Here is a 20,539-nt window from a genome sequence, read left to right as displayed (position 1 = left end):
GTGACAGTGCTACCGACGTTCGTTTTTGACCCCTTATTTTATTTTGCATGCGAATGGAACTTCTTATTTGAAAACGTAAGGTTAAAATTGTCAAATTATCATATTTGAACTTTAAATATTATACGTAAGGCTTCTTAAAAAAATATTTGTTTATGGTAGCATTCTTTTTCAGAATATATCCTAAAATGCTTAAATATATCATATCTTATCTTATTTTCGATAATTTGGATGATAATCAAGTCTTTAAACCAAAGGTTTTCATGCCTTCTTAAATTGCAGCAAAAGGGTTGCCGAAAAATTGCATTCCAAGTCATTGATGAAAGGAGCTCAATGTCGCAAAACATAAAGATGAAACAAATATAAGATAACATCCTTATAATCTAAAGTCTGAAAACCAAAACAGCATTATAACACTATGAAACAAGAGATACCATACCAATCATTCTTCTTCAGCGATCCTGCCCTTCTCGCTAACATAGATACCATCAAGGAACTTTCTAATATCCTTGTTCTTCACATGGCATTTCTGTTCCAATCAAAACTCACATTCATCAACATAAATGCCAAATATCAATCATCTCCAGCTTCAATCTCAGTGTTTAAAAGGGATCGACAGAGGGCCTACCTGGTTTATCAAAGCTGCCGAGCGTGACACAAGTTCGATATCGTTACCATCCAACACGATCTCGTCTTTAACCTTCTCTGATCGAACAATGGATACCCCTTCCAACATATCCACCTTTCGCACCTGATGTTCACCGGTGCAAACGTTAACATAATGTCATTGGAATACAAGGAACTTATCAAACTCTTGAACATGTTTCATATTTGGTTACTTGAACCCTAAAACATGAACAATTTGGTTCAATATGTAAAAACAATGCCTACCCATTTCTCTACATCAGTCAATGCAACCAGAACTCCAGAAAATATAAGAATTTTACGTTTACATCAAGTCCTAGGGGTGTTGACATTAAACAAACAAAATATATGAATCAATGTATGCTCTTAATGTAGCATTTCAACAGCACCGTACGCTTGAATAGGCCAAAAAGAAAACGAAACAAAAAAAGCCCAAATATATGATAAAAACAATAATAAATGCCTTATTCAAACAAAAAAAAACAAATAAAGGGAATTAAATCAACAGTGACAATGTGATTTCGATTCAATAAGAGATTAAAAAGACGGAGAGAGAGAGAAAGAGAGAAGACCTTCTTCTCGCCAAGGAAATTACGGATCTCGATGGACTTGTTGCCGTTAGTGATGGAGGCGTTGATCGGAAAATGAGCATAAACAAACCTCATCTTGTAACGGTAACCCTTGGTGACGCCGGTGATGAGATTCTCAACGTGGCTGAGAGCAGTACGGATGGCGGCGCTAGTCTTTCTGGAGCCAAACCAAGCCTCGATCCTGAGCTTGCGCTTGCCGCTCTCCTCGTCCTTGATGAGGTGAAAATCGAGGTTGAGGTGCTTGAAGTTACGGATGAGCTTACCCCTGGGACCTTCAACCTCGATCATCTTGGCCTTCACCTTAATAGCAACCCCATCAGGGATGTCCATTGTCTCTGAAGAAAGAATGGTCTTCATTTTACTTGCCCTCTGCTTCCTTTCTCGGGGCGGCTTCGATGGAGGGACTAAGTAGAGTGTAAAAACCCTATAACTTAAAGACTGTAATGTTATATAATTTATCAGTATAAATGGTATCGTAGGATTCAGTTTTGGGCGGGCTTTAGGGTTAAGAGAAGAAAATAGAGGAGAAAAATAGATTGCTGTGAGAGTCCGGCCCAATTAAAAAGCTTATTTTTCGAGATAATAAGCAATAAATTGAATTAATGTAAACTTGTGTATTTATCAAAAGTTAATTAATTCACCTTACTTTATTGTTAGTTGCTTTTTTTTTAATCAACAAATTGTCTAAACCAAAATTTACTATTCTATTAATGTCAACAACAAATAATGACTCTTTAGGAATGTCTTCAAACACCTGCATATTTATACTCTTTTTTTGTAGCTAGTTGCTTATTTTTTAATCATATGTAATTTATTATTTCATTTTATTATATTTTTAATTGTGAATAATGACCAACCGATTGAGTCTTAACTTCATTATCATGAATATTGTTGTCAATAAAAGAAGACATGTGTTCGAGTGTACTAAAATGCATTATTCTCTTGTTTATAGATTGAGGAGGGACTATGAGTAATTTTAAGCATTATGTCAAGTAAATATAATCAGAACCTATTAAAAAAATATTAGAAATTGTGAGTAATGACCAAAATGTATAATAATTTAAGTGTGCAAGGGATAATTTGGCCCGTGCAATTCTCATGTAATTAGTAGCCTTAGAGTAGCTAAAGGCTATCTTTTCCAACCTTACCCAAGGTGTAGACGGGGGAAGGCGATAGCCCCGCCTCCACCCAAAAAATGGTAAAATTGTCTTGTAATGCCTTCAAAATTTTTAAAATTACAAATTAGTATAATGATAAATTTTCTCCTCACTTCCTCTCTCCTAAAAAAAATTATGATTTATCTTTGTCCCAAAGTAATTTTTTAGTTTTGCCCTTGATCTTACCGTTATTCACTTATTCTGAAAAAAAAAATACTCATTTTTTCAATTTTTTTATTACCTCTCCTAATTTAAGCATTAAACAACATTTCGAAGCATAAACTCCCCTTGTGGATTTCTTTTTGTCTTATAGGTTTCTTTGCACATCCAGCCTAAGATATATTATATGGCTAGCCTCTTTGTAAAGAAAATATTATTTGGCACATGCAAAGAGCCTAATAATGATTGAGTGTGTCTTAAAGTTCTATTTAAATTTATTGTGATTTGAAGCTGCAGGTGTGCAGTTGTTGTTAAGTTATAATACAATAGATATACTTGGATGAAAGTATTCTAATAATCGAATCCAAAAGAAAATAATTTACTTCAAATTTAGGTTTTGAATACTTATAATTATTAACCTAATATTGAATTCATGATTATGAACACGACCGACTTAAAGGAATTTTACTCTAATTACTAAAAAGCAAAATTGTTGAAACTACTGAACTAAAACAATCTCAATTAAAAACTTTCCTTCCAGGTGTAAAAATGTAGTGGTTGATTAGTTTAATTAGAAACTAATGATTAGGCTTAGTCAAATTGATCAGGAATTATCTATTGTTAACTTTAGATCCTCACGATCTCTCGACTCACCTCGGATTCGCATATTAGCCAATTGCTTATAGGGTCTCTCAACTCCTAGCAGTAAGCAACTTCGATTGATCTAGTATATTAAAGTCAGATTTCTCATTTGGAAGATTGACATGTTTGTCCGGTTGCATGGGTTCAACAACTTGGACAGGTTCAGTAGCTTTGGGCGATTGGGCAGCTTGAGTTGCTCGGCCACAAGGCGGTGGATGCTTCGCCTGTTAGGTTGGACGACTTCGTCAGGTTCAACACACGCTTGCATATTCCTCTTCCAACGACTTAATAATACCCATTTTTGCAGAAGTTAGATGATGCTCTCCCGAGTAATATAAATGTGGTTTATCGCGGGCCTTAAACCAATTGTAATAAGGTTAAATGGTGCAAAATTACCATTATTGATCAAAGCCCCCTCAACAATATCTTAAAAGTAATTGGTTGGATGTTAACATTCTCATCCGGAATAATTATCTAATTGCACTCTTTCTTAAAATGCAAATAAAAAATAAGATAAGTATCGAAGTTCATTAAATTTAATAGAATTTCTTTTGTTATGCTGAACTACCATAAAATATGATCATTTTGATTTCAACAAATGACGAATAAGTATATAAGTAGTGTGCACATGTTAAAATCTTTGGATCTCGGTACGACATCCAACAAAGCTACAAAAAATTAATTAATACCTATGTGTGAAGATCTTTATGATCGAACCATGTAATATAATTCTTCGAATAAGTTATATGGTCACAATTATTAATCCTCCTAATTTTTTAAAGATATAAAACATTTATATTGTAATATATTTTATAGCATGTGCTTATGTTTTTCCTTTTAAGAAGAAAAAGAAGTTGAATAAAGGACTCTAGCATGTGAAAGAATCTCATCTTGAGTTACATTTTGTGGAGTACGTTGAAGCGCCTCCTACACCAAGTAAATTTTTAATCGATTTCCTATCGTAATTAGCCGCCAATTATTCGAACTAGCTTGTGAAAACCCTAAACCTAGCTGTTTTTTATTTTTTATATATAGATCGAACCTGATTGCAGGATAGACAAATGAAGAAATCCACGTCCTTGATAGAAATGAATAAAAAATATTGTTGTATGAGAACCACACAATTACTCGAATCTATATTTGTTTCGGTAATCATAAATTTATGGAACCATTAAATAAAAGGATGTAATTGTTTAAACTATAAATATTTTATTTTGATAGGAAAACGATAAATTGAATTTAGAGTCCGTTTGTTCACATATAAAATGTTTTATGAAAAATATTTTTTGTATTTTTCTGTGTTTGTTCACTACAGCAGAACAGGTTTTTAACAGCATTTTTTTTGCCTTTAGCGGCGCTTGTAAACGCCACTAAATCCATTTCTGGCGCTTGAAGAAGCGCCGCAAAAAATGCCGCTAACGACAACGTCGCAAACTTTTGCGGCGCTTACAGAAAAAAAGCCCCTAAAGATCATGTTCTTTAGCGGCGCTTAGAAAAAAATGCCGCTAAAGATCATGTTCTTTAGCGGCGCTAAAAAAATAAACGCCACTAAAGACCATGTTCTTTAGCGGCGCTTAGAAATAAACGCCACTAAAGACCATGTTCTTTAGCGGCGGTTAGAAATAAACGCCGCTAAAGATCATGTTCTTTAGCGGTGCTAAGGAAATAAACGCCGCTAAAGATCATGTTCTTTAGCGGCGCTTTGGAAGAAAATGCCTCTAAAAGTGATGTTCTATAGCGGCGCTTGTTCAAAAACGCCACTAAAAGTAGTGTTCTTTAGCGGCGCTTATTTCACAAACGCCACTGTTTGATATGACTTTTAGCGGTGCTTTTTTAAAAAACGCCACTAATTTTGGGATTTTTTTAAAATAAAATTTTTTATTTTTTTCTGCCCTCCTGCAACAAAAAATCAAAAGCAACCAGATCTAAACTAACAAAAAACAATAAATTTATATAATATTTCAAAATAAATGACTAAAATAATATTAATTGATATAAATAAAATTGAATTAATACTTTTCTTTACAAAAGCGTTAAAAGTATTTATGCAGCATACACTATGACGGCGGAAGTTGCGATTGCTGAAACATCTTCATCATAATCTGAAGCTGCTGTTGAAGATCGTCGTACTTTTTGTTTTGCTCTGCTTCTCTCGATGCCGCATCTTTTTGAAGTCGTAGCTGTAGTTCTTCATATTTCTTTTGAACCTCTGTTTCTATCGCTGCTTCTCTCGCTGCCGCATCTGCTTTAAGTTGTTGGTGAAGTTCTTCATATTTCCTTTGAACCTCAAATGTGGTCGCTTGCATCTGAGCCATCTGGTCTTTTAACCTCTAAACTTCAGCTTGAGATTGACTCCCCAAAGCCATGTATTGGTGCGAGCTGGATCCAAAATATTGGGTTGGGCTGATAAAAGATCCTTGAAATCAAACCCGACCATACTTTTCAGGACCCAAAACTTCAGTAATAATCCGGTTATCAATGTCTTCAAGATGAACAGAACTATCACTAGAAGCAATCGCTTCGTACTCTGTCTTTTTTTCCTTTAGTTTTTCCTAATAAATAAATCACATAGTTAGGAACGCAATATATAGTAAAAAAAAACAAATGCAATATAACAATAGTCGCATTACAAGCAATGAATTAAACCATTAGAAAATAAACACTATAAATAACTAAAAAAAGTGAAATCGTATTAAGTAAACGTACCATAATTTCACCAGCTTCAGGAGTCATAGCAGATCCATCTTTCTTCTTATGTGTAATTTCAAAAAGTTGAAGGCGTCCAACTTTTTGACCGGACGACCGTTCCTACAATATAGTAGTAAAAATATTATTTAATAGAAAGTTATACATATTTGAGAATTAAAAAATTAAAAATACCTCCGCCTCAGCTACACATGCAAAACTTCTCGACCTGGCTGTGTGAGTGAATTTTTGTTGCTGCCGGCTGCTTTTTCCAACTCGTTCACGATCCTACGTTATAAAAATTTTAGTACGTAAATAGTAAATACTATAAACCAAAATAATTACAATAGTTTGGAAGTACGTCGTACCTCGCCTTTCTGAGAATGCCAAAATCTAACCGCATCTTCCCATTGGTACCTCAACATACCCGGCGGGACATTTTGCAATTTCTCATCGAGGGTTGTTTTTGTCTTATAATAGTTTTTCTTCAAAGTACTTTTATTGTCTCTCCATCTTTTTCCCAATGCCTTCTTTACATAAGCATCCGAGACCTCTAAAGCAAACCTCGCCTACAAAAAACACAAGTTAATAAAGTAAATACAGGTGAAACATCGAGCCAAGCATTACAGATGACCTTAACATTTTGTTACCTTAATATTATCGAGGGCTTGGTTTTTGTTGCTATCGAGCATTTGACGCCATGACTCGTAGTTGATAGGCAACATATTCGCATTTCGTGCTAAAATGTCCATGTATCCTGCTAAAAGTCGAGCTTCTGATCTAACAGGCTGACCAAAACTGTTTCTACATACTTTGACACGCTCGACTGGATCTAACTCGTATAACTCTCTAAGTATCGTACGTCCTCGACCTCTACGCGTCCCACCATTTTCAGCTACAAGACGTATATTATAATATAAGAATTTGAAAAAATAAATCGATTATAAGTCAACACGCATGTAATTAATGTAAGTTACTTTGAACTTCCGTAGGATCCTCGTGTGTAATTGGAACATTTGAAGATCCAATTGTTGTCTGTTGTTCAGTACTATTTGTTTCTGTCGAGTTTGGATTATTTTGAACAATGCTTTCCTTTATAGTTTTTCTTCTAGGCATTTTATCTGCAATACACATAAAATGTAATTAAACTTAATAACTAATTACAACAATAACAACACATATAATTAAACTTAATAACTAATTACAACAATAACCATTGTTTATAACCCCGAACAAACCCATCAACAATTAGATGCTCATATACAACCTCACGATAATGCCAGTTTATGTTGACACATTTCTTACACGGGCAAAGAATCATGTTCTCTTGGCTTGCATATTGAAATGCAAAATTTAGAAAACCCTGCACTCCATTTCGATAACCGTCGCTAACTCTTGACAAATTCATCCAAGAACGGTCCATTTCTTAATTCTTGAAGTCTGACATTGACAATAAATTGCACGGGTTTAGGATTTAGGAATAAGTTGGAACATCAAAATAAATTGGACGAATAAAAAACAGAATAAATTTAATAAACAAGTCAAAACCCAAAGATTACATACGCAGAATCGGAACAAAATCGAACCTTTGAAGGCCTATTGTGCGACGTTCGTCTTCTCTGAAAGGAGGAAGGAGGCAATTTAGGGATTTCGGATTTCAAGAAATTAGGCAAGAAAGGAGGCGATTTACAGATTTGGGAATTCAAGAAATTGGGCAAGAAGGACACAACAATTTCACAGAGAAAAGGTGATTTAGGGATTTGGGGAGACGGATTTGGGGCTGGGGGAAGCTTGCTTCGAGGGTATACCCCAAAATTGTTTTCAGTAAGCGAAACGGCAACGTTTTGCTTTGCATTTTCTGGCGTTTTTATAATAAACGCCACTATTGGATTTTATTAAGCTCACAAACGGCGCCGCATTGGCGAAGTGTATATATAATCCCGGCGCTTTATAACAAAACGCCACTATTAAATTATTCTCCACAACAAAAATGGCACCGAATCTGGAAATTTAATTAATTATTGCGGCGTTTCCCTTCAAAAACGCCACTAAAAAAATTTTTGCCAACACTGAAACGACGCCGCATTCCGAAAACTTATTCGATCATTGCTATGAAAACGGCATCGTTTTATAATATAACGTTTGTGGCGCTTACGCATAAACGCTACTAATTTCACAACTTTTGCGGCGTTTCACAAAAAAACGCCACTAGTCTGCAACTAGTCAACGGAACGGTGTCGTACTACTTCATTTTTTATATATTTTGCAGCGTTTAATTAACAAACGCCGCTAATATTTAGCTTTTTATAAATTATTTACATTGTTGTAGACATTATTTTTAATTCATACATTAAAATTAGGCCATTATTAATATTATTAATAATATTATTTAAAAATTTTATACAGATTTATTAATTTCAATTGTTAAAATTTTATAAATTTTAAAAATAATTCTATATAATTTAAATATTATCAATATTATTCAATTAATGTATTATAATTTTAAAATTATATATACTCTATTTTTAAGTGAATATATAAATGATTAATATATATATGTAAATAACACAATATTAAAATAATTTGTTTCATCATATATAACATATAAATATGTCGACATTCGTCATTAATTAGTAAACTAGCGTCATTTGTGTCACTTAGAACTATAGTATCATAATAATAATTAAAAAACAATACGTATTTCTCATTTTTCTCAAATTGGTACTAAAAAAGTCATAAAACCCTAAATCGCCCAAACCCAAAAACCAAGCATTGTAAACGTTAAATTATAAACTGCAAACCGTTAACCAAAAGCATAAACCCCTAAAGCAGTAATTAATTAACCTCTTAATAACATGACTAAAGTTTAAGCAGTTTAAACCCCAAACCCTAAACCTTACACCCCAAACTCCTAAACCCTAAACCCAAAACACCATAACCCACATCATAAACCTTAAACTCAATACTCTAATATTCACAAAATATTAAACATTATGTAATGATTAACCCTAAAACCCTAAACTATATACGATATACTTTTTAACTTATAATAATCACTAAACCTTAATCCCTAAACTCTCAAACCCTAAACCAAAAACAATATACTTACATAGTAAATCCTAAACCCTAAACTATAATCCAACATAATAAACATTGTATAATGATCCCTAATACCCTAAACGTAACCCAAATACGATAAATTAAATATATATATAATAACCTACATTATATTAATGCATGGTTAAGACCAAAACTGTGCGTTTTGGGAAAGATCTTTTGCGGCGCTAACAAATAAGCGTCGCTAATAATATGATTTAACGGCGATTTCTCGTGAACGCCACTAATTCCAGTATACATCAAGATTTAAACGCAACGTTTCGGTTAATATATCTTGCGGCGCTTCTAAGAAAGCGCCGCTAATAATATGATTTAGCGGCGATTTCTCGTAAACGCCACTAATTCCAGTATACGTCAAGATCTAAACGTAGCGTTTAGGTTAATATATCTTGCGGCACTTCTTAGCAAGCGCCGCTAATAATATGGTTTAACGGCGATTTCTCGTGAACGCCACTAACTCCAGTATATATCAAGATTTAAACGCAGCGTTTCTGTTAATATATATTGCGGCGCTTCTAAGAAAGCGCCGCTAATAGTATACTTTTGCGGCGTTTCCAGAAAGCGCCACTACATCTAATATACCTCAATACCAAACTCTGCGTTTTGGTGTGCATATCTTGCGGCGCTTAACTAGAAGCGCCGCTAATACTGATATTTAGCGGTGTTGTATTATAAGCGCCAGTAATTATATTATACATCAAGACCAAAACGCTGAGTTTTGATTAAGGTATATAGCGGCGCTTCTACTTGCGCGCCGCTAATAGTACTCTTTAGCGGCGTTTTTCTGTAAGCGCCACTAATCCTAATATACATCTAGACCAAACTCTGCGTTTTGGTTGTCATATTTTGCGGCACTTTTAGTAAACGCCGCTAATACTTGTTTTACTGGCGTTTTTTTTAGCGCCACTAATTCTAATATACATCGATACCAAAACGATGCGTTTTCGTTAAGATTTCTGCGGTGCTTCCCACAATGCGCCGCTATTACTTGCTTTAGCGGCGTTTTAGCATAATCGCCACTAATTATTGTATACATCAATACAAAAACGATGCGTTTTGGTCTTGAGATTTTGCGGCGCATAACGAAAAACGCTGCAAATTATGTTCTTTTACGGCGTTTTGCTTGAAGCGCCGCTACTGCTATATATTTTGCGGCGTTTTATTTTTTGCGCCGCTAATGCTCGATTTTTAGCGGCGTTTTCCGTCCAAACGCCACAAAATATGCCGCTAAAAGTCTGTTTTGGTGTAGTGGTTTTACAGAAAATAGCTTGGTCAACGGAAAATGACTTACAGGTCAAAATAAAATAAGCTATTTTTCTGTAATATGACTTGTCATTTTCTAGAAAAGAGTTTCTCTATAGATAATTGTATTTTTATATAAAATTTAACTTAAATCAAGGTTAATATTATTATATTGATAATAAATTCTATTTTTAGTTTTAAAAATATTTAAAATATTATATTTTTCAATATTATTAAACATACATATTTAATTATTTATATTTAGTCATATAATAAATTATTAATATAATAAATATAAATTATTATTTTAATAAATTATTTAATATTTCAATTTTATTTTAATAATAAATTTTAAAAATAATAATTTTAAATAATTTTATTCACATATTATTGAAAATATTCAATTTTAATATTTTAATAATAAATATTTATTACAATTATAAATATATTAATAATAAATGTTTTGTAGTATAAAAGTTAAAATATGTCATAAGTTTAAGTACACTTCACATATTTGTAATTTAATATTTGTACTTTTATTTTCAAGAATTTAGTCCATTTACTTTTTAAATTTGAAAATCAAGTCCAATTGTTCATATCGTTAAATTTTTTTGTCAATTTTGTTGATGTCACATTTTTAAATAAAAAATACTCACATAGTAGTCATATAATTAAAAAAATGGCGTTGTAATGAATCTGAATTTAACATAATATTTTTAATATATGCAAAAACAATGTAAAATATAAAATTATAGATAAAAATAAATTCAATTAAACAATGAAAAAATAAGAATATCTCAAATGTATGCTTGTTCGTTGAAAACAACTTTTATGAAATACTTTTAAAAAATCTACCAAATAACAGAAAATATTTTACACAAATTCATCTAAACACCAAAAAATATTAACTTTTCCAAAAAATAAATTATTTTCCGAAAGTCATTTTCAATGAAACAAACGAAACCTTAATTAAAACTTAACGTTTTAAAATTAATTGAGAATTATTCCCGTTATATTTATTTTTGAACCATAAATAATTTATACAATACAAATAAGATGCAATTTTTGATTGAATTTGTCTAATAATAAGCAAACATGTAAAAGCACTAACAACTCGGCGGTAACATATCGAATGAGTTTGAGAAAAATAATGAAAGTTGATTTAATTAAATGATTAACAGGAAATCAAATTATCTAATAAAGTTGAATACAAGCCCCAACAACATTCTTAAGTGTTTTTGGTTTTTTAATCTCCAGATTATGGATTTCTTTGTACTAAAAAATAAATAAAAGCAAGAAAGAGAAAGGCAACAATTCATGCATTTACGACAATTTGGCAATTTTTGTACAATTCAAAACCACCCATCGTGAGGACACAACACAAGGAACAGCACAAACTCCTTTCAACGCTTAGCATCAAGGAAACAGTGTCCCTATCTTCCTAAAACTCAGGTCAGCTATCTGCAACACCCCACATTTTGACATCATCTTCATCTTCCAACTTATACCTGCTGAAGTGATTAACCCTGAATTTCCACTCTCCTTTGATGGGATCATAGGAAATAAATTCAGCTCCTTGGTCCTTGGCTTTCCTTTTAAGCATTTCCTTATATTTCTCGATTTTTGGACCATCTGTATACTGCTGTCCTGTCCTTTTATCAAAACACTTGATGTTAAGAAGTGTTACCTCTGCAGGCTTATTGAGACCTTGTCCAACAGGAGGTTTCTTGCTATCATCCATGTAAACTATTACCTCGCGGTTGTTGAACTGCACAAGGGACTCCAAATCAAGACGTCTCACATCTGTCTCACCCAGGAACTTGATGCTTCCGTAACCGTGTCGTCCAACCACAAAATCCTTGACATGCTGACAGTACCCTGGTTCAGCCCTTTCCTTTGCAGCCAGTTCTTGGATTCGAGGTTCTGTATAGTAATCAGACCGCCTAAGCTTTGGCATTAAAGCCTCAATGTCTGCCCCGTGCTCGTAGACAATAGCAGCCTCACCAGCTCTGTGGCCATTGAGTGTCATGTATGACTCTTTCTGAGCAGAATGATCGTCATGGACTCCATTAGCTTTCTGGTTACCTTTGACTGGATGAATTCGCTCCTTCACATGGCCATTTTCGGCTGGATTTTCTACACAATCATATTAATCAAAAGACATTAAACAGCAGCAAAAGCAATTTATAATGACCTTAAATTTATCTGAAAGTTATAATCAGATAAGCACACTCATAATCTTTATCACAAAAGAATTAACATGCCAACATGCAGATTATATATATATATATAGACAACAGGCTACCATGTTGAATATCAAAAGACAACAGGCAGAACAAATATATATCTTTAATGCTTTGCTTTGTCCCAACTGAATATCAGAAACTCCAAAGCAAAGGAATAGACAACAGGCTACCATATTCCTGATACGAAAGTCTAGCAGAGACAAGAGTTATAAAAGGAAACCTTGAGGAGCAACAAATATTTCCTAAATCAAGCCATACAATGGAAGAAAGATTACAAGCCATGGAAGTTTCACATAATAAAACACTAAATTAATGAAGCAATACTGGTGATATAAATTAATAAAACTAGAACAAGTCCTCACTCCGCTTTAAAAAAAAAAATTAAGATTTTGATGTGATATTGATATTTAATCATGTGTGTGATTAATCAATAATGTAACGTTTCAATTTTTAAGTAAATAAATTTAAATTTAAAATTGAATTACCATAACAAATTCTGCAAAATATGAAATAAGTTGAGACATTTACCAAAGAAAATAATTAAAACATGTGACATCAAGAAAAAATACCGTATAAAGTATATAAATACCCAAATATGTTAAAACATATAAAAAAAACAAACTATTAACATGTAACATTTTATATAAATTTAAAATACTTTCCACACGCGAAAAAAAATGCAAACACATTTTTCTAGAAACTGAATCACTATGACAAATTAGGTAAAATCTGAGATAAACTGTGACACAACAAAATAAAATTATTCCTCTAAATTGTATCACCATGACAAACTTCATAAAATATATCAAAATACAAAAGAAATGCATTAACACGACAGACATAGATGAATATATCAAATTCTACATAAAAATGAATTATTAACGTTAACAAAATAATATACAATTTATATTACACAACACAAATGAACAAGAAGAGAATATGAAAATAATTAAAGTACATAATATCACGAAAAATAACATGAACATAACACAAATATAAACTTACAATACTTTAAATTTTAAATATATGGACTCCATAAATAACAAAATTAACCTTCCAAATTTTAATTAACCCGTTGCTTTGTTGTCAATTAACTAGACATGTTCCAAGACTGAGCTACCTGCCCAGGCCTAAAGTCCTGCCCGAAGTTTGAGCAAAATATTAAGCTATAAAAATGGACAAAAAATTAAGCCCATCCAAAATATGAGACAAGCACAAGCTCAAACGTTCAAGGCTCGAGCCTAGCCCAACCCATTTCTAACATATACAAATTAAATCTATAGCAATATAATACTATAATATAAAGATTAAAAAATATGATAAATTGCCTATATTTAAAATTTAAAATAAATGAAAAATATATAAAATTATTAAATACTAAATTAAAAATAATATAAATATTCAAAAAATTTAAAAATATAGGCAGGCCTAAAATAGGCTTGAATTAGCTATTTATAAATATGAACAGGCCGAGATTTGGGCAAGTATAAAGTACATTAATATCATTATTAAGCCCGGCCAAAACCCAGCCCAACCCATCGGCACCTCTACAATCAACTACATTTTCACAACCCTTAATTCAACCTCCACGTTGATTTGGGGGACAGCTTTTATATTAGGGTATAGATGGCATGACAGAAAATTAAAGGTGATTACAATTTCATGCAAAAGATGCTACTTACCATTTTTATCCTCAGCGTTGGAGCTACCATCAGAAATTTTGCCTAAATGAAAAAGATGCTCCGAGTAGTCAGCCAGGAATAGCAAAAACTCAGTGTAATCAGAGCATTGAAAGAAAATAAATAAACTTAAATTGATAAAACTAGAAACTAAATCATAGCATTCTCAATTGAAAAAGAATATTGTGATGGCACAAAGAGAGACTTCTCACAATTGAAGGCGTTACCTTTTTTTTTTTTTACTTTTTTTCTCTAGGCCACTTGGTGACTATCACTTGGTTAGATAATCAGTCTGACTATAATCCAAGGTGCTTGTTTGGAAGTGTGTGGGAGAAAGAGAGAAAATAGAAATGCAAAACACTACAAAGAGGAATCAATTACATACACAAAAAAAGGACTCTCACTCTCTAACTTCTCAGAGATTATATGCTATTAACAAGGACTCAGGCAAAAATAGCATTTTGAGACAACTGTTGAGAAACTTATAATGTCAATTGGTGGCAGGTAGGTAACACATGTAAAGAAGAAACAAAGCCTGCAAAGAGTTTTTTTTTGGTATACGATCAATCGGTTAATATCTAATAGGGAAAGCCTGCAAAGAGTTGAATGCTTAAAAACAATCACTTCCACCATTAGCTATAAGCTTTGGTTCTATTCCTAACTTATTCACTTGGTTCAGCCAATGGAATGCAGATGAGTTCGAATGAATCTTACCATTCTCATGCACAGCAGCGGATGTAACCTTCAATGGAGATGCCTTTTCAGCAGAAGCTCTTGAAGGCCAACTTTCTGTGGGACGAATGATCAAAGCCCTTGGATTTTCCCTAGGGATAAAAACAGCATCAGCCTTAGGTGTGTTGGGTGTCTCTTCATCAGCATTGAAAAATGGAACCTGCAGATATTGATTAACAAATAAAATAAACATATGTTAGAATTGTAACCTCATATATCAAACAATCTAATCATAGTTTAACTCAGAAAATCAGAGCTACTAATTTCATAAGAAGTAGGACCCTCACCTTTGGACCATTATTATTAGGATGATATTTCCTTGCAGGCAACCTAATCCGCCTTTGGGAAAGGTACCGAGAAGTCAATAAAGGCGATATTCTAGCAGGAGCAGGTTTGTCCACCACCTGATAAAATCATTAGCAGTGAATCAATTGATATTATCATATCTTAATTGAAAACAAGAACATTGGTATCTTGAAGAGAGAAAGAATGATCTATTACAGCAGGCAAGCAACTCAAACTAGAAAACCCTAAGCAAAGTCAGAAAGTTACAGGCATGCTGGAAATTCCATACTGAACAGACGGTGCAGTCCCAGCCTGACCAATTGACATTTGAGGCATTGCAGGGAGTGTTCCGTAGGGGTTTATAATAGTCCCTGGTTGTACTACAGCAGCAGTCTGTGTAGCAGACCTGTCAAACAGAACATGCAGGATTAAGCTCCACACGAAAATCGCATAACTAATTGGATGACGGTGGAGCAAAAAATATTCAGGCACCCTTTTGCACGGACATGTGCAAAGGTACAAGAAAGAATTATGCTAGTAATAACTATGCATATGCATGTAGGCAGGCATATATATATGCCAGTGAAAACAGAAGAAAAATCTAAAGGATTGCACATACGATAGGCCAATATTACTCTGACCAAAAATGCCTGATCCGCCACCTATAATGTCAGCAACATCATTATAGTCAGAATCATCAAAGAAAGCTCAAACTTCAATGAGAATATTCAAGATAAAACTTCTCCTACCTGGTTGTGTCTGACCAAAATTGCTAAAGCTGAAAGCACCACTGGTCTGAGCTGGTTGAAAAGGTGAAGCAAAAGATGGCTGCACAAACAGGAGTCAAACTACAAACTTAAGGCTCAAAAACAGGTAAGAAAAGCATGCATGGTTATTACATAAAGGCTCATGTACAGACCTAGAGAGTACTATAGCAACTTATAATAAGCAAAACTCCTAGAGTCTTAAAGCTCATAAAAAATTTAAAAGCTACCCTCATAAAAATATCAACAATGAATCTTCATTCAACAAAAAGATAGGCACCTAAACGCAGAAATTAAATCAGATATCTACTCAACTTATCAATCAATCATACACCACAGGGTTCAATAGTGGACAATTAGTTGGAATTCTTAATCCAATAAAAGAAAGAAGAAAAGGCAGGTAATTCTGTGAGCCGCAACAGTGTGATGAAAATGTACAGAAAAAGAGAACTTGGTCAAAAAAGGCAACAAACTTAGCATCTTTCTGAAACCAAATAACACAAGCTAAGGATCATAAATATGATGAAAAAGAAAGATGATTGTAAATAATTCACAAGTGGCTTACAGTTGTTGGGCCGAAGGCCGCTGGGTTGCTAGGAGCCAATGATAGTGAGCTTGAAAACATATTCCCACTAAATCCAGTGGAAGGTGTGTTGAAAATGCTTGTTTGACCGAAGTTACCAGTATTCTGTCCAAAGGTAGAGGTCATCTGGCCAAAAGCATTGCCTGTCTGTCCAATTGCCGGGGAAGAATTGAACAGGGGTGATGTCTGACTGCTGCCAAAATTTAAGCCTGTGGCAAATGCTGAAGTTGTTGCTGGAGCTGCACCAGTACCAAAAATGGACGGTGAAGATGAAAATGAAGGAGTGACAGATGAGCCAAAAAGTGATGAACCGGTTCCAAATGTAGGAGTAGATGATGAACTAAATAATGAAGTTGAAGAAGCTTGGCCAAAAAGGCTTGATGATGTTGGTTGAAAGGGGTTTGATGTAGTAGTCGAGGTTGCAAAACCTGTACTATTGAAGGATGGAGGTTTTAAACTAAATGGGTTGGTACTTGAGCTGGAAAAAGGATTTGCAGATGTTTGGCCAAATGTTGAAGAACCAAAAGGACTTGTAGATACAGTTGACGCACCAAACCCAATCCCTCCAGTAGCCTGAGCAGCTGGCTGCGGTCCACCTGATATTTCAAATTAGTACAGCAAGGTGGTGAACATCAAACAAGAAAAGAATAATTAACTTTCAGGGTTTTACAATATTTTACAAAGGTACCTTTATCTCCTAATTGATAATCCTCCCATCTCAGCTCCTCGTGACTTTTATCTTTATAAACAGGCATTGCTGAAATTGACTCCAACTTTGCACCTGGCTGTCCACTCCCACTATCTGCATCAGTTGTAGGTGTGTACGGAGCTACTCTACTTCCCCCTCGTTGACCTCCAAAAGGAGACTGGCCGAGACTAGTGCTTCCAAATGCTGGGGCAGAAGATTGACTTCCTGCATGAGAAATTAAATTTAATTTTATGTGCACATGCACGCGCAAGAATCAACTTGCACTAACAACATGGAAGGCCTATCAAACTATATATTTTGCCTAAACCATACAAATAATTTCAGTTTTTAGTGGATCATGCAGACTGATTACACACCGAAAGGAGAACTCTGGGCTCCAAATGAGGTTGTTCCAAATGGACTACTACCAAATGCTGGCGCTGATTGGCCAAAAGCTGGGCTAGACCCAAAGCTGAACGATGGAGTAGAAGATGCTCCAAAAGCAGGAGTGCTTGAACCCCCAAAAGCAGAACTTGAAGCTCCAAAAGCAGGAGTTGTGGAAGTGCCAAATGCAGGTGAGCTTGATGACCCAAATGTACCTCCAGTTCCAAAGACTGGGGCATTTGACACACCAAATACAGTTCCAGTGCTCCCAAATGCTGGACTTCCAGTTGAACCAAATGCGGGGGTGCTCGTGGCACCAAACGCGGGGGTGCTTGTGGCACCAAAAGCAGGGGTACTTGAGGCACCAAACGCAGGGGTGCTTGTGGCACCGAAACCTGGAGTGCTTGAGGCGCCAAACGCAGGGGTGCTTGCCGCACCAAAAGCCGGGCTACTAGTGGAACCAAAGGCAGGACTAGAACCAAACGCTGACTGAGTTGAACCAAAAGGTGTGGAGGAACCAAATATACCACTACCAAATGCAGGTTGTGATTGCTGATTTGTGCTTCCAAAAGGATTTGATTGGGTGGGACTTGACCCAAAGCCAAATGCAGGCTTCTGACCAAAAACAGAAGACCCTATCCAAAACAAAGTCAAAAGACACCAAGTTACCCAAGAGCTAATGATTAAAAAGTCGACACATATAATTAAAAGCTGATTACCATAAATTAACATATGAGGAAATAGAAGTGCCCCTCATGATCACATTTAAGGGCCTAATGGAAAATGTGCTATGTTTTTTAGAAAGTCTCTTACTAATAAACACTAAAATTTTCTATCTCCATGATATTAAAGTGCAATTAATTGTAATACTGATACACATATGAATGCATTTATTTGCATAATAATTACATGATCTACAGATATTTGGTATTGGAACGCTACCATTAAAGCATCAAAAAATATGAATGATCTACACATTACTCTAAAGTCAGAAGAGAATTCATACAGGTAACTAAACAACCCTAACAAAGTAGATTAATAGTGACTCTTCCTTGAAGATATCAGTTGAATTTTAGAATTTTTATGTATGACAATCATATTATCAATATATTAACAGAACGAATATGAAATGAACCGAATGAAGGATAACTTAATCATAATAATAGAAAAGAAAAAGACATACAGACTCTTACCACCAAAAGATGATGATGAACTGCCAAAAGTGGGAGTAGATGAACCAAAAGCTGGAGATGAAGAGGCACCAAAGGTGGTTGTTGAGGAGAAGGGAGAAGAAGATTGGGCCGCACCAAACACTCCAGTAGAAGTACCTCCAAATACCGAACCCCCTGTTTGGGAACCAAAAGGGTTTGGACTACCGAAGGAAGGTTTAGGTGCAAATGGATTGCTACTTGCACTGGTCTGCCCAAAAACAGATTGGGATGCAAATGGGCTACTTGATGATTGCCCAAAAGCTGTTTAAAGAGTTTCTGACAGTTAACTTAATTGTCCAAAAAGATTCATAAGTAATAACAAATTTATTCTAAAAACCGATGAAGTGTAAAGCAGGTTAAAGGTATATATATATACACATATATATATAGCAAATAACAGAGAATGAATATTGACCGGTAACAGTTACCAAGGAACAGAACACCAACAACATACTGGTAAACACTTTTGGTGTGATGAAGTGCAGTAGTATTTTATAAATAAATAAAAAAAAAAAGGCAACAATGAAGGAAGAAGAATAAGAAGATAACAATGATCTGTGCATATCACGGATGCAACATGTAAATGCTTCTTGCATAATTAAGCTAATCTTCAATCTGAAAACCAATCAAACTCCTGAATTTCACAATGGCTTTATAAAAGTTAAAAGCACGAGCTATTACTTTTAAAAAGGAACGGAAGAAATTATGCATTCATCGAAACAACAGCTCAACATGTAAAATCAGAATATGATTTCAACGGGAAAGAGTGAAAGGTAAGAGAAAGTCTCACGATTAGTTGTACCAAACATCTTCGTCTACGTAGTTATTTACTCCACAGGTCCTTGATCTCAAACTGAGAAAAGAAAACGAAGCAGAAAGCTGATTTAAACAAACATGGAAACTAGAACCAGTAATGAATAAATAAATTCAACTAAATCCATGCTGAAACTTGAATTAATATTGCGAAAAATAAATCAAATGCGGCAAACGTGATGCCCCGAACCAAACTCGGGATCCGTTTCTTCAATCAAAAGAATCAATCATTCAGTACCGATTAAAAAGGCGTTTCAACCGTTTCATTTAATTTTATCCCTCCAATTCATTTACTTAAAACTAAATACACAGGCACATATATATAAAAATAAATAGTCAAAGATGGAAAGAGGGAAAGAGGGAAAGAAGATATACCGGGGAAAAAAAAGGTGTTCAATAGCTATTATATGTACTTTCCAATTGTGAAACCTGTTATTAAAGATGACCAAAAAAAGAAAGAACCAGCATGTATTATGAAGCAGTTTATGCAGTGGAAGTGCGAGTGAGAAAAGATGATAAATTAGGGTTTGGGAGAGGGGGAACCTTTTAGGACGGATCTGAATCGGGAGGTTTGTTTATTGCGTGGGAAAATCAGAATAGAAAGGGTGTGAAAGAAGAAGGGAGAGAAGAAGACCCACGATGGCCAAAACAACCAAACCAAGCGGAAATCATACCGGGAGCAGGAGAGAAGCTTTGTAGGATCGGGTGATCCACGTAGCATTGTTAGTTTGTTTAACCGGAAAAAGACATTATTTAGTGTCTAAATTAGTAAAAATTGAAAATTTTAATTTTCATCCAACTAAAACTCTATTTTGACATATTTATATATTTTTATTTTAATTATATACATTTTATTATTTCTATCAATTATATATTTCTATTAACTGTGTATTTATATATTTTTAATTTTTATACACAAA

At 34.2% G+C, this 20,539-nt stretch overlaps 2 protein-coding genes across 5 annotated transcripts; both read right to left on the bottom strand.

Annotated features, from left to right (window-relative positions):
- Positions 1-287: 287 nt before the first annotated feature.
- On the bottom strand, positions 288-1,704 carry LOC107950119 (60S ribosomal protein L9). The gene is made up of 3 exons (XM_016884879.2): positions 1,215-1,704; positions 626-748; positions 288-526 (listed from the first exon to the last, which is right to left on the bottom strand). The coding sequence occupies exons 1-3, from the start codon at positions 1,587-1,589 to the stop codon at positions 440-442; spliced, it is 585 nt and encodes a 194-aa protein (XP_016740368.1). The 5' UTR covers positions 1,590-1,704; the 3' UTR covers positions 288-439.
- Positions 1,705-11,371: 9,667 nt separating this feature from the next.
- LOC107950120 (nuclear pore complex protein NUP98A) lies at positions 11,372-20,339 on the bottom strand. Of its 4 annotated transcripts, none has more exons than XM_016884882.2 (14): positions 20,163-20,339; positions 19,995-20,048; positions 19,597-19,659; positions 18,789-19,067; positions 17,589-18,230; positions 17,212-17,436; positions 16,506-17,119; positions 15,926-16,004; positions 15,796-15,838; positions 15,444-15,582; positions 15,179-15,295; positions 14,874-15,051; positions 14,163-14,204; positions 11,372-12,370 (listed from the first exon to the last, which is right to left on the bottom strand). In XM_016884882.2, exons 3-14 carry the CDS (start codon positions 19,613-19,615, stop codon positions 11,688-11,690), a joined length of 3,060 nt encoding a protein of 1,019 aa, XP_016740371.2. In that variant the 5' UTR covers positions 19,616-19,659; positions 19,995-20,048; positions 20,163-20,339; the 3' UTR covers positions 11,372-11,687. The 4 variants fall into 4 exon arrangements, with proteins under 4 accessions (XP_016740371.2, XP_040945964.1, XP_040945963.1 ...); XM_041090030.1 differs by having other exon boundaries at positions 19,609-19,659; positions 20,163-20,337; XM_041090029.1 differs by lacking the exon at positions 19,995-20,048 and having other exon boundaries at positions 20,163-20,337.
- Positions 20,340-20,539: the final 200 nt, after the last annotated feature.

This window comes from Gossypium hirsutum, chromosome D03, assembly GCF_007990345.1.
Source record: "Gossypium hirsutum isolate 1008001.06 chromosome D03, Gossypium_hirsutum_v2.1, whole genome shotgun sequence".
Lineage (NCBI taxonomy): Eukaryota > Viridiplantae > Streptophyta > Magnoliopsida > Malvales > Malvaceae > Gossypium > Gossypium hirsutum.
Note: the sequence above shows the minus strand (reverse complement) of the source record. Positions and strands in the feature narration are given on the sequence as shown.

What these genes read in the sequence shown, in the direction of transcription:
- LOC107950119 (XM_016884879.2), bottom strand. Translation starts at nt 1,589, where the DNA reads ATGAAGACCATTCTTTCTTCAGAGACAATGGACATCCCTGATGGGGTT. An exon ending in ATTTCCTTGGCGAGAAGAAG is followed by an intron (nt 749 to 1,214) that starts GTCTTCTCTCTT and finishes GGTGAACATCAG; the next exon opens with GTGCGAAAGGTGGATATGTT. An exon ending in CGGCAGCTTTGATAAACCAG is followed by an intron (nt 527 to 625) that starts GTAGGCCCTCTG and finishes TGATTGGAACAG; the next exon opens with AAATGCCATGTGAAGAACAA.
- LOC107950120 (XM_016884882.2), bottom strand. An exon ending in ATGGAATTTCCAGCATGCCT is followed by an intron (nt 15,296 to 15,443) that starts GTAACTTTCTGA and finishes TGATTTTATCAG; the next exon opens with GTGGTGGACAAACCTGCTCC. An exon ending in CGCTGCTGTGCATGAGAATG is followed by an intron (nt 14,205 to 14,873) that starts GTAAGATTCATT and finishes TTTTTCATTTAG; the next exon opens with GCAAAATTTCTGATGGTAGC.